This window comes from Haliotis rubra, unplaced genomic scaffold, assembly GCF_003918875.1.
Source record: "Haliotis rubra isolate DU_JTF1 unplaced genomic scaffold, ASM391887v1 Scf67, whole genome shotgun sequence".
Classification (NCBI taxonomy): Eukaryota; Metazoa; Mollusca; class Gastropoda; order Lepetellida; family Haliotidae; genus Haliotis; species Haliotis rubra.
The window spans coordinates 1,827,411-1,841,302 of NW_025767379.1; the positions used below are offsets into that span (position 1 = coordinate 1,827,411).

The 13,892-nt window shown below is 37.7% G+C and overlaps 1 protein-coding gene across 1 annotated transcript in view; it reads left to right on the plus strand.

The window, feature by feature from the left end:
• LOC124257692 (kynurenine aminotransferase-like) overlaps window positions 1–13,892 on the plus strand; it is a 34,241-nt gene that overhangs the window by 176 nt on the left and 20,173 nt on the right. Inside the window, 1 exon segment of the mRNA XM_046691826.1 lies at window positions 9,942–10,060. Coding sequence (XP_046547782.1) covers window positions 9,953–10,060 — 108 coding nt within the window. The 5' untranslated portion in view covers window positions 9,942–9,952.

Consider the following 13,892-nt stretch of genomic DNA (forward strand, 5'->3'; position numbering starts at 1 on the left):
TATTAGGCATCACTTTTAAAGCGTATTTCGGGCTCTGCATTTCATATAGAATGTCACTCTGGTCTGGCAGTCGTAATGTGTTGTGTCTGTATCAGACGTTTCGCCAGTTTTCGATGACAACACGCTTCTGGGAACAATCCGCTTGATTTAGTTTTTGATGCAGTTAGTTTTGTGCAGTGTCTGTGACGACTGGCTCGTTGCCAGTTCGGTAGTTGGCTGGCCTAGGCACAAACGTTGTCAACTGTGTTTTCGCTTATCCTCGTGTTAAATATAGAAAAAATACCCTTAAAATAAAATGAAATAAAACCAAAGTATATACAATGTATATATAACCATGCTTGTGGTTTTGACTCAGGGGTCCATCCATGGTATGACCTAGTTCATATGAATAAACTCGTATTCCAGCCAAGGTCGAGCACACCTTGGTATAGTGCAAAGTCGTCTAGTTATATGCTAGACTAGGTATGACCCACATTATGTACAGTGCATCATGGAAAATGATAATTAAAGAACCACTAAACTTTGTTTTTTGTTACTCTTTTAACCATTACATATGAAAGATTTGTGGTTAGTCTTATGCGGAACACCAAATTTATTCTTTAAAAACTTGTGGTTAATTAATACCGAGCGATTAAAAGTGGCCAAAAAGTCGCCTGCTTCCCTCTCGCCCGCCAACGAAACCGCAGACAGGTTACGTAACTCTGTCGCCAGAGCACTGCAGTGGCGTCATATGAGGAACGATTTTCAGTTAGTTGTATAGAAAGTGTGTAGCACGCTCATCATTTTGATGATTTCTCGACATGAACGACGACATGCCGAATCGTTGCTTTGTCGTCCATTGCTCCTAGGGGTCGGGTGATGGTGTCACCATGCACAGATTTCCATAGGACCCGCAGTTAGTGCTAAATGGGTTATGTTTGTGAGTCTTGCGCGGCGTTGTGGAAGCCTGAAACGATATCTTACTTGTGTTCAGATCGCTTCACGGAAGTTAAAGAATCAAAACTACTTACTAGTTGTAGTAAAATATGTATATGATTGATGACCATAAAGATTTTCCATAACACAACTTGTAACATAACGATTTCTTCCTCGAAGTGAGGTTGTGGTCGAGTAACAATAATATTGTAAGTAGTATTATATTGACACCCACCTCGCTGCCAGGAGAGAAATTGTTATGTTATATGCTATGTCATGCAAAATCCTATTGGCCATCAATAAAATACATATTTTACTACCAGTAGAAAGTAGTTTTGATTTTATAACTTCGGTGAAAACAAAACCTAAATAGCATTTATCCACAGACTGGCGGATGTTCCCGATAGGGCGCCGCCATTTTGAAAATCGTAAAAGTCTGTTAGAATTAATGAGATTATAGTTTGTTTTCATCAAGTTAGAAAATCAAAACTACTTTCTACTCAAATGTTAAATATGTATTGGAATCATAACCAAAAGGATTTTGCATGACACAGCTTATAACATAACGATTTCTTCCACGGAAGCGAGGTGGGGGGGTCGAAGTCACAATACTTCCCGATAAATTTCTTGCTACATTCACATGGTTAATGTCCACTCAACAGTATGTAGGTACTAGTCAATGTGCGTCTTTATATTTGGTCTTATAATCCTAATTAGTTTATTATCATACTTTTATGCATTTTGAAACTAAATAAAAGCTGACGATCTGCTGATACTTATAGTGAATTTATAACAGAACTGTAATATCTAGACATTTTATAGTTTGCCAATGTAAATCATAATTCGCACACACACCCTAGTGTATGTTGTCTGTCTCATCACACTTCACGGCGAAAACAATGATTCTGTTGAATGCTACGACAAATGAATAAAAACAAAATGCAAATATTAAAATTAAAACAGATTAAAGTTATAGGAACAATATCAGGCCATTACCTTGTTTGAGGAATGTATCCATCAATATCCACAAAACTGTTCCAAATGATGTGTCTTTTAACAGTTTAATATACGAAAAAGTGATAAATCTTTTCAGGTATTGGTGTATAGTCTCATTGGTCACCCAAGATAGCACACCTGGCAACTAATTGCATAATGTCCCTTTCATTAAAAACAGTAATTTAGTTAGCCAATAATGGGCAATCAATCAATGTATTGCCGGTTAATCCTTTGAAAGAAGGGCGTTGTTTTCACGCAGACACCCGACCGCGCAGAGTGTATTCAGTATAGATTAGTAAATCTACATACATAAACACTACCTTTTGACAATTCCGCTGTGTAAGATAAAAGTAATTAATCAATCAGCGTGTTATCGGTTAATCCTTTGATTGATGTTTATAATGTTGAATATTTACTCCAGACACAAGAAATGCCAAATGGGAACCTTTGTCGGGTAATCAAAGTGTGTTACCACTAATTATACCTGTTATAAATTCATTAACTGACCATCAAGTGAATGATGACAAATAACATGTGTAGGTTTATACCACCTAACACGGGTTACAACAAGGGAGTATTAATTGCTGTATTGCATGTGAAAACTTATGGGCCGACACTGTTTTGAGAATACAAACAGATTTTTACATGACATGATTAAATATCGAGGTAAAAAAAACACAGAAATGGGATCAATTTGGATCAGTCATTATACAAATAGGGCCTAACGACACCAATCAATTGTGACAGAATCGTCTATGAAAACAAGTTGTAACTCGAAACTAGGCAAAGCAGGGGACAAAATTAAATGACAGTAGATTGTGAGAACATATAGCTTTCATTTTCCACAACAATTGTCACGATTTCAGGTTTATACAAGCCTGTAAACAAGATAATTTACCCCCTAAAATGTAGATGAATTCTGCATCGGCCCTCAAAGCTATTCCTCATATGACGTCACAGAGTCGCGCCGCTCTGATTGGTTGAAATTTCGTTCGCGGGTGAGAATTGTGCACTGTTGTCAAAAAGGTCGATTTAAGTCAATAAAAGGTCGAAATGAGTAGTTTTAATGACGGGGTTTCATTTATAACGATGCCAGTTAGTAATTTATGTATTTTTACCCCCTAGGGTTTATGTGACCTTTAAGAAGGCCTTTCCTATTCTCGCGGTACTTACGGATATCGGCTGAAAAAGTAACACAAACAATTCTTATCGTATTCATGCTTGTTGTTTTTAAATGAAGGGCCTTCTCCTCTAACATCTACATCTATCAGCTGCCAGATCCATCAGGTGAATTACCACTCGTGAGCCCAGTGATAAACAATGCCATCCGCTATTGACGAAACGAGGCTTCTCCCATTCTCGCGGTATTACCAGGAATTAACGTTATTGAGTGTATGTAAGAGCAATCCTGCCAGAAAGGGCGGGAAAAAGTAATGATATGTCCAAGTTGGTATAAACTCCCCAATATTCGTGACACTGCAAGATTTTGATCACTCACAGACTTGGTCCACTTCCTAGTTACCAGTCGGTGATGTAAACAACCGCTAAGTGACGCGCATCGGCAATTTCGGCAGAAAACGTGTTTACCGCGAGAATAGGAGACGGACCTATATATAAAAATATTTTGGAATTGGCCCGTATTCAGCCACAGTTGAATTCAGGTCAACAAATCTGACTTTGTCATTTTCCGTCAAACTAAGAAAGTTATTCATACCGTTGATTTTTCTGCTCCCTTTTCACTCTAATGTGAGTGATAAGATTCGAGAAAAACATAACAAATATGCAGGTCTCGCTTACAAGATGTCACGTTTGCATCCCTGGTACCAAGTTGTCCAACTCCCCACTGTTATTGGTACCTCAATGTCTCTACTGACATTGGGAGAGTTCCTGGGTTTGCTGCCAGGAACACTGCCCTTCTGACACTCTTGGTAATGCGGAATTCTGAAGTCTCCTCTGAAAGGTTCGACTAGGCAACACTGATTGGGAGAAGTCATATTCGCTGTCTGCAATGTCAGCCTGACAATGCTGGTATCACCCAAATCCTCTCATAATAAGAGAAAAAAACTGAACCAACTGGTTCCCTGGGTATGCAGTGCTGGCGCCTCACTGACCCAGGCAATGATTGCACAATGGGCAACATTGTTGGGCAAACATGTTTACATGGTGACCTGCCTTTTGTTTACTAGGGATGTCACGATACATGAGTTCCATGAATCAATACGTATCATGATACCCATGTCACGATTCGATACGTATCACGGTAGCTATTTTCATGACATTATTGTGTAAATTTAGTACATTTTCAACATTAATATTTCATATTTTATAATTGTCCATGAAAAGATCAACATTTTTTATTCTGAGATTAAAAAGTTCTAATTTCCCATCTTTGTGCATGAAAAATAATCATTTATAACTCATAGCATAAAAAAACATGATACAATTGCAAAATGTAAACGATACATAAACATATTTCAACCGAAACTTTCAAAACTAAATATCGATACAGTTTTTAATGTATCGATAATTGTATCGTCTTAGAAAAAGTATCGATGCATCGGTGTATCGATGTATCGTGGCATCCCTGCTGTTTACTGTAGAAAATCCAAAGAAGAAGTGGTTAGAATTTTCTCTTCGCACTTTCATCAGTTCTGTAGCCGTGATCCTGATCCACAAAGTGTTCGTAGCGCTCGACATTTGTAAGTCTAAGATAAATTATAGTTGCAACAAGTCGTAATGTTACATTCTGGATCGGGACCCATAAGATGATGAACATGGTTACTTTTAGTGAGGAAAACTATTATTCAAATAGTACTGGGACTTGAAAGTCATCATCACACAGTAGTGTTGGGAATTGGTTCAAATCTCATAATTGATGATTGGTTCATTACCACCGATCAATCATCAAAAATAATTGGTTAGCATCATTTATGAAATTTGTTAATGCACATAAAAATAAGGTAAAAAGCAAGTAGTTTTTTTGGCACAATTTCACATCTTTAAAGGATGACTAGTATGTTAGGACTTGTGACTTGAAACGAGCTTGTAGTGCTTACGAAATGTAACAGACAAAACCAACCTTGTGAAAAATATTGTTAATGAAAACAAGTGTTCCAGAATTGTTTGTGTTCGATTATGAGAAATTGTGATCGATTGCTTGGTCGTTTAGTCACTACGACCAATCTTCGATTATTTCAATTAATTGGACCACTACTATCACACAGGCAAAGTGTAGCAGTCAGACACCTCATTCTCCACAGTGATCTGAATGTTCATATTTCATGTCAGCTTGCTATTGTCAAGAGATTGTACACATAATGCATGGAACTTAACAACCACATTAGTCAAATATCATCTTCATTTATGTGAATTGACCGACATATTTCAATTACTTTGGTTCATTTTCTCCTCCTGTGTTATGCTGGAAATATGTTGAACTTTCAGTCTAATATATAGAAAACTGTAGTTTTAATCTATAATAGTGATGTTCACGGTAGGGTCTGCCATTGATTCTGATATTTGATTTATTAATTTCTTTTGTGTGTATGTTTGTATGCGTGAGAGAGAAAACGTGTCAAACGCTTTTTGCAACTCAATGCCACATGTATAAAGCTTGTCAGTTTCATGGATATTTGCTACGAGTCATTTTCGTATTTGGCGAGTCAAGCTGTATCCCTTGATCATAAATTCAATTAGTTATTCGTGATCACTAGAAAATTTCGGAATTGTTGAAAAAGGAGTGTTTTCTATTTAAATGTTAGTGTGATTTATCAAATCGAGATGAAATGAAATGGAAATTATCTATGCCAATCAGCATCAGTCAACACTCTTATATATTTAGTTGGACAATAACATGGCCACTGGTCCTTGTGATGGTAAATCAGGTCAAATAATGTATTTTGTTATTGTTTCACTGAATATACTGAATAATACATTAACTGCGGACTTGTAATTGTATTCTTTAACCAATATTCGTGTTAGTGATATGTATCATATTTGCCTCATTCTGGATTCAAAGCAGCCCTAATGAATATAGATTAGAATGATCGCATACCATTTGATGATGATAATTATATACACACATGTAAGAGATAAGTATATACCACTATATTACCATAAGTTTCCATCTAAACAAAAACTCATTCAATAACTGTCCAGCCATAATAATACTAATTTAAAAAATCTAGCAAACTATGTAACTAAAATGTTTGATGTCCGTAATGCAAACCTTGTGCTTGTATAACAAACCACAATGTTTGATCTACAAGTATTTATGTAATTGCACTCTAGGCTTTACAGGCCATCATCTACGAAATAAAGAGTCTGAGTGATTTGATGATGAGAGTGACTCCGACACTGGTGAAGAGTGTAACCCTTATATTCAGAATACAAGAAGTGTGTATAAGAGTGGTCATAATCAACTTGTTAATGAACTATTACAGGAGTTATAGCAAAGGACTATTAAAGGATTAACAATAATATCATATGAACTAGTTTCTTTCAGAAGAAAACTTGTAATTTGGACAGTCCAGACAATGTTGCTGAATGAGGAATGCTTAACCCTTGCATGTGTTTCTTATGGTGGCCTGTGGGTCATTTATTACACATTATACAAAGGGTCTCACTAAATGTGCTTACTGACTGAATTTATTTGCTTCTTTCAGAAAGAGAGTGCAGCGTAAAACTAAACTCACTCACTCACTCACTCTTTCAGAAAGACACATTACAGAGTTATCTCCACTTAACTTATTTTAATGATTGACTTACACTTGTTCCTTTTTCTATGAAACATCAACCATAAGTGACATGTATTTTGGATATATTTGTATTCCTTACACATTTGTTCATATTTATAACCATTACAGAACCTTAACCTAAATTTGTGGATAACCTTGATTCGTGGTCCACTGGATTGCGGTAATTATCATGCTATCTTGTAAATTATGGCTTGACTGACGTCACAAAGCGGTTCTTTTGGTGTACATACAATGCCACGCTTCACTGACAAAAAATGTTCCGAACCTCTGCATTACACGTAAGTAGACTAAATCTGATTGTTCAGCACTGAGATAAATAGCTCAAGATCACTAATGCCACCAATACCAAATGTTAGTTTTACAAAATGTCAAGTGAAAAAGATACCATTAGCACCAACCTTCTCACATCTTGCCGTCTGCTTTCCTAGGTGTCAATACTTACTGCAATGGTTCTGTCGTACATAGTGGTATAAAGTAACCGACTACGTAATCCACGAAAAAATGTGACATCGCATTTTGTGGGCACACAAATGGGTGATGATTGCGAATGGCTTCATTCACGAGTGGAATTTTAGGCATTTTCAATTTGCTGTATCAGTGAATAATTAATCAGTGAGTATACAAAATGAAATCATGCATTTAAAATATGATTTTCGCCTCACTTCCCTTATAGCCACGAATCAATGTTACGCAGGTGTAAGTATCACTTTGTATTGCAATTTGGGGGGCGGTGGGGTAGCCTAGTGGTTAAAGCATTCACTTGTCACGCTGAAGACCCACGTTCGATTCCCCACATGGGTACAATGTGTGAAGCCCATTTATGTTCGGTATTTATATTGCTAAAAGCAGCGTAAAACTAAACTCACTCACTCACTATAGCAATTTTGTTCTTTTACAATAAACTTCAGTTTATAGAATAACAAATATACATACGTTTAAGAAGAAAATACTTTGCAGTTACTCTGCATACAACTCAGTCAAACACGTTATTGTGTGGTATTTTAGAGACCAGGGCTCCAGATAAGTTTTCAACATCAGGAGTAAGTACTCCATATTTTTTTACTACAGGAGTACTGGAAAACCTTAGAGTACATTATTGTTTAGTTTCATATACTCATGCCAATAATGGTTGTCACCCCCTCCCCACCCCAACCCCACACCCACACCCCACACCCCTCTCCAATAAAAAAATTGAAGGGGTTACAACCATTATTGGCATGAGTATATATGCACCACAGCATTGATAGTCTTGTGTTAACAGGTCAATAAACAATAAACCATTATTTTTCTTCAGATAAATACGTCTGTAAATGATCCTAAGACCGTACACTATTGCTGTGGTGCGTACCTGCTACGATTTCTAAATTATTTGCTACCGTATTGTGCATATCTTTTATCCGTACATATGCCGATACGACCCTTATCTGGAGCACTGATATACGTCGTTCTTTTCACATTGCAACCACTTCTGTTTTAATGATAAGAATTTATAGGTGGTAATAAAATCTGAAAGAAGGGGGATATGCTGAGTCATTGCTTCTCCTAACATGAGAATCAGGTTTGTGTGTCATGGAAAGATAAGAGACATCAAAATTGAATAGAATATATTTATCTGCTTTTAAGGTTTTATTGTCATATTCTTTAAGCACTGAGTATTCTGGTACTTGTTATATAATTTATCTCTGCATGACCAGTAAGCATGACAGTCAACTAGGCTTTGTCGTAACTCTAATGTTCTCAGTTAAATACTTCAGATACCGTAGCAGAAGACATAAAACCCGTCAATTCCCCCTTCGATTTAATCACTCCTTAGATCCATATTTTTTAATGTTGTTTTATGACATCAAAGACTAGCCAACATATTCCCCACATATAAAACAGGAATACAACTTCTGTACAAAGTGATTTTGTTTTGTGTATTTTACTCAATGCAGCTTGTGCTATCAAAAATAAACTACGTTGAAAATAATCTAAAAGCTTTTTGGATCTGTTAATGAGTCTCCTGATATTCATAATGCAGCAGCTGTCTGGAGTACACCTTGAAAACCGTACAATATTTCTTCACCTTAGGGACTTTTTCAAAATATATTTTGTGAGTTTCTTTGGTAACAACTTTGACATGGCTGGAAACTGTGGTAGTGCTCACCATTATGGAGCAGATCTTACGCATAGGTAGGTTTAGTGGTGAACTATAGACTTTTTCTCATTGTTTGGGATTTATAAAAAAATACGATTTTGGAGTTTGTATGCCAACAACTTTGACTTAGTGTGGAAACTGTGGTACTGCTCTTTAGCTTCATATTTATCTTTCTCCTTGGCTGGGGCTGGGGCTGGGGCTGGGGCTGGGCTGGGCTGGGCTGGGCTGGGCTGGCAAAATTTGCTGTAAAACAGTATGTGTGATAATACTCACAGGGATTGGGATACAGAACTTTGACAATGGGCCATTTTCAGGATTTTTAGCCATTTTCTGAATTTAGAATGGGCCACTGCCCTTGTATCAATGGTCAACTTCAAAATTTTAATGGGCTAATTTTTATTCTAATGTGCAAAATGGCCCATGGCCCCTGCCTTTCCCAATCCCTGTACTCATATGCAAAGCCATTACACCCATCATGAACACACATTAAGCCTGTCATCACTCTCCCGCTACTCTCAAGCTAAGGCAAAACAACGAAAACACGAAGTAAAGTATATTACAAAAATTGTTAGGTCTAAAACCAGTACCTTAATTGAATACATAGGAAATGAAGATTGAAAATATTGTGCAGAAATAATGAGGTTTGTCAGTAATTATGTTTTTATAGTTCTTTTGTTGTAGAAGAAAATTAATCAACAAATACCATAACATTTGACAAGAAGTCATTATATAACTAGCTGATGTTTTCAAGAAAACTATTTACCATTGCAGGGGTTATTGATGACTTTAGTTGGAACATGTTATTAAAAGCATGACATGATGTAGTTGTGAAACTGATTGGTCCTGGTTATTAATCACTGCTGAGTCTACACATGTTTGAAATATTCACCAACATTAGCATGTCATTTGTATTTTTCCAGGACAGAAAATATTTTTTCTGAAATGCCTGGCTAAGTCAAGTAAGTGCATTCAATCTTGAAATAGTTAGTGACATTCTGTTGTCATTTGTACTTTGCCAAGACAGAGGTGAATTTAGAATCCCAAGCTAAGTGGACTCAATCTTAAAATTGTCAGTGACTTTTTATTTGTTGTTTGTGTTTTGGCTTAAGTCACCTGCTTCAATGTTTCTGCTCCAGCTTGCAGTGAGATGTTTAGGAGCCTGACTAGAGTGGTCAGACCAGTGCATTGGTCAGCGGGGCTATCAGAGGTCAGACTTATAAAACATGCACCAGTTACAAGTCTTTTAATCTGCAAAGTAAGTTGTGTGGAGAATATAGTACCATTGTGTTACTTTTTTTTGCATTTACATTTTCACTTCACTTTTTGCTTACCTGTAGTCTAGATTATTCATAACATACTTCTTCGTGCTTTGTAATTGTGTGTATGGGTGTTTGTGGACATCATACGAGAGAGTGACATATGTTTTGGTTAGCAGCGGAATCTGGCAGTACAGATTAAAAATATGTGTAAAAGATTTCTGTTTCTAATGTTTAGTTGTCATGTAACCATCACGTTACAGAGTGGATGTCAGTGATGCATGTGACTCTGGAGTAAGGAGAGATTGGTGTGTGCTTTTCTGTCACCAAAACTTTATTGTAGCTTTGTCAAAGCCATTCTCGGCACTTACCTTTTTAAATGTAAAGACATTGTCTATTGAAGAGAATAGCCTGGTACAGATTTATTTCAAAAGTTAAGCCAGATTAGAGACGGTAAATGGGGTGGTGGGGTAGCCTAGTGGTTAAAGCGTTTGCTCGTCATGTCGAAGACCTGGGTTTGATTCCTTACATGGGTACAATGTGTGAGTCCCATTTCTGGTGAGATCGCTGCAATATTTGTTAAAGAGAGATAAGGTAAATTACATTATCAGTTGTCTTTTTGTCAAACAATTTCTCTGAAATCTACAGTGAATAAGCTCAGATTAGGTAGATACTACTTGGTGGTAGTAAAGTCATGACCTACATATGGTAGGCATTCCAGTTCTGACAGATTACATTGTACGTACACATTTTGCTGATTTGTAAAGTTGGCAGTTAAATTGTTACTTGGAGGCCATTCCAGCCAAGAATTGGCTTCCAGGAACCTGTGAACCTGGGTTCAAGAGGGTGGTGGGGTAGCCTTGTGGTTAGAGTGTTCACTCGTCACACCGAAGACCCGGGTTCTATTCCCCACATGGGTACAATGTGTTGTGGTGTGAACTAAACTCACTCACTCACTGGGTTCAAATCCTGGGTCACCCAAACCATGTTTCTAACCAAAGTACTCACTCGATCACTTGCAGACAATAAGGCAGTTATAACCAGGCATCACTCTCATCAATATGTGATCTAATAATATGTGATCTAGTACTCCCAGGGATATATGGATTTGTAGACCCTGAGATATGACACAGTTAATGTTTCAGGTCAGTGAGTGAGGGTGTGTTATACTTCAGTTATACAATACCATGATGGATCTGGAAAGAACTAGTTGGAATCAGACAAGAACACTGTCACTGATGTTATAATCTTGATAGGGACAGTTGGGTAGCTGAGTGGTTAAAGCATTCATTGACACTGAAGACCAGGGTTCGATTCCCCGCTTGGGTACAATGTGTTCAACCCGTTTTCGGTGTCCCCTGTCGTATTATTGCCGAAATATTACTAAAACAACATACAGAAGTTACTGATGCACATCTATTTTTGCATTGTATCAGACCTGTATGTACTATCACCTAAGCTCACACATCCAAAATGTAATCCTTCCATGAAGCGGTCAGCTGTTGGCTGTGATGATATCGTATGTACAGGTCAGTAATGACCATCATGTGAGGTGTGTTTATGTATAACTACCAGCTAGATGTGTCAAGTCATGATCACACTCTGTATGTGCTGTACATACCACAGTAAACAAGCTGGCACAAAACAGATCCAACTGGGGTGATATGGCTGTAATATGTTCCACTTACTGTGATGACTAAAGGTTATGTTGCTGACTAGACTTATGATGGAAGTGTTACATTGCTGACTAGCATTGGTGTTACTGTTATATTGCTGATTTGGCTGTGGTATAACTGTTATGTTGCTGACAAGACTTGTTATGGAAGTGTTACATTGCTGACTAGCATTGGTGTTACTGTTATATTGCTGATTTGGCTGTGGTATAACTGTTATGTTGCTGACAAGACTTGTGATGGAAGTGTTACATTGCTGACTAGCATTGGTGTTACTGTTATATTGCTGATTTGGCTGTGGTATAACTGTTATGTTGCTGACTTGGCTGTGGTATAACTGTTATAGTGCTGACTTGGCTGTGGTATAACTGTTATGTTGCTGACTTGGCTGTGGTGTAACTGTTCTATTGCTGACTTGGCTGTGGTATAACTGTTACATTGCTGACTTGGCTGTGGTATAACTGTTTTGTTGCTGACTTGGCTGTGGTATAACTGTTATAGTGCTGACTTGGCTGTGGTGTAACTGTTACGTTGATGACTTGGCTGTGATGTAACTGTTATAGTGCAGACTTGGCTGTGGTATAACTGTTATGTTGCTGACTTGGCTGTGGTATAACTGTTATAGTGCTGACTTGGCTGTGGTATAACTGTTATGTTGCTGACTTGGCTGTGGTATAACTGTTATAGTGCTGACTTGGCTGTGGTGTAACTGTAACGTTGCTGACTTGGCTGTGATGTAACTGTGACATTGCCGACTTGGCTGTGGTGTAACTGTTATGTTGATGACTTGGCTGTGGTGTAACTGTTATGTTGATGACTTGGCTGTGGTGTGACTGTTATATTGCTGACTTGGCTGTGGTATAACTGTTGTATTGCTGACTTGGCTGTGGTATAACTGTTGTATTTGTTGTATTGCTGACTTTGCTGTGGTGTAACTGTTGTATTGCAGACTTGGCTGTGGTATAACTGTTATACTGCTGACTTGGTTGTGGTGTTCCAGTTATGTTGCTGATTTGGCTGTGGTATAACTATTATATTGCTGACTTGGCTGTGGTGTAACTGTTATGTTGCTGACTTGGCTGTGGTATAACTATTATGTTGCTGACTTGGCTGTGGTATAACTGTTGTATTGCTGACTTGGCTGTGGTATAACTGTTGTATTGCTGACTTGGCTGTGGTGTAACTGTTATATTGCAGACTTGGCTGTGGTATAACTGTTAATGTTGCTGACTTGGCTGTGGTGTAACTGTTATAGTGCTGACTTGGCTGTGGTGTAACTGTTATGTTGATGACTTGGCTGTGGTGTAACTGCTATGTTGCTGATTTGGCTGTAACACAGTTGTGGTGTAATTGCTGACATGGCTTTGTTTGATCAGACATGTATGTAGTTGACTTAATGTTACTGTTACATTTTCTGACACTGCTGTGAACTAATAATATCTTACTGTAATATGTCTTGCCCAGTTCTTTGTAATCTAACTGTACAATTGCAAACTCACTTGTGATTTACCTGTAATATGTCTTGAGGCAGCTGTGGAGTATCTGTGAAGTGCCTCTTTGTTTTGTTTCCTTTGCGTGAATTGTTTCTTTGTGTCGACAATACAAAGATCCTGACACATCCGACTTTGGTAGTTACATTTGTGCACATTGTCACAGCCCTTTGGAAGATTTTAGTAGATTGTTTCGTTTCGTGTAAATGGTAGCCTTCTTTTCACAGACTTGAGTGGATTGTTTTATGTTATGTACATGGTAGCAAACCAATGAAGATCTGGGTTAAGATGGGTCTTCAGCTACACCTGCTTGCTATAAGAGTGAGTGCGTATAGTTTTATGCCACTTTTAGCAATATTCCAGCAATAGCACAGCTGGAGACACCATAAATGGGCTTCACACATTGTACCCATGGCTTGCTATAACAGGCAACTGACAGGATCGGGTGGCCAGAGTCGCTAACTTAATCATGTTAATTGATCCATGACATATCCCAGTTGTGACGACTGATTCTTATGATGTCAATCACTGGATTGTTTGGGTCAGACTGTTTTATTTACAGACTGCCTGTATTATATGCTGGTGTAAAACAACAAACAAACAATCAAACATGTTAAGTTTGTGCATGTAGTCATGTTCCTTCAACAGACTGAAGTAGATTGGTTGGG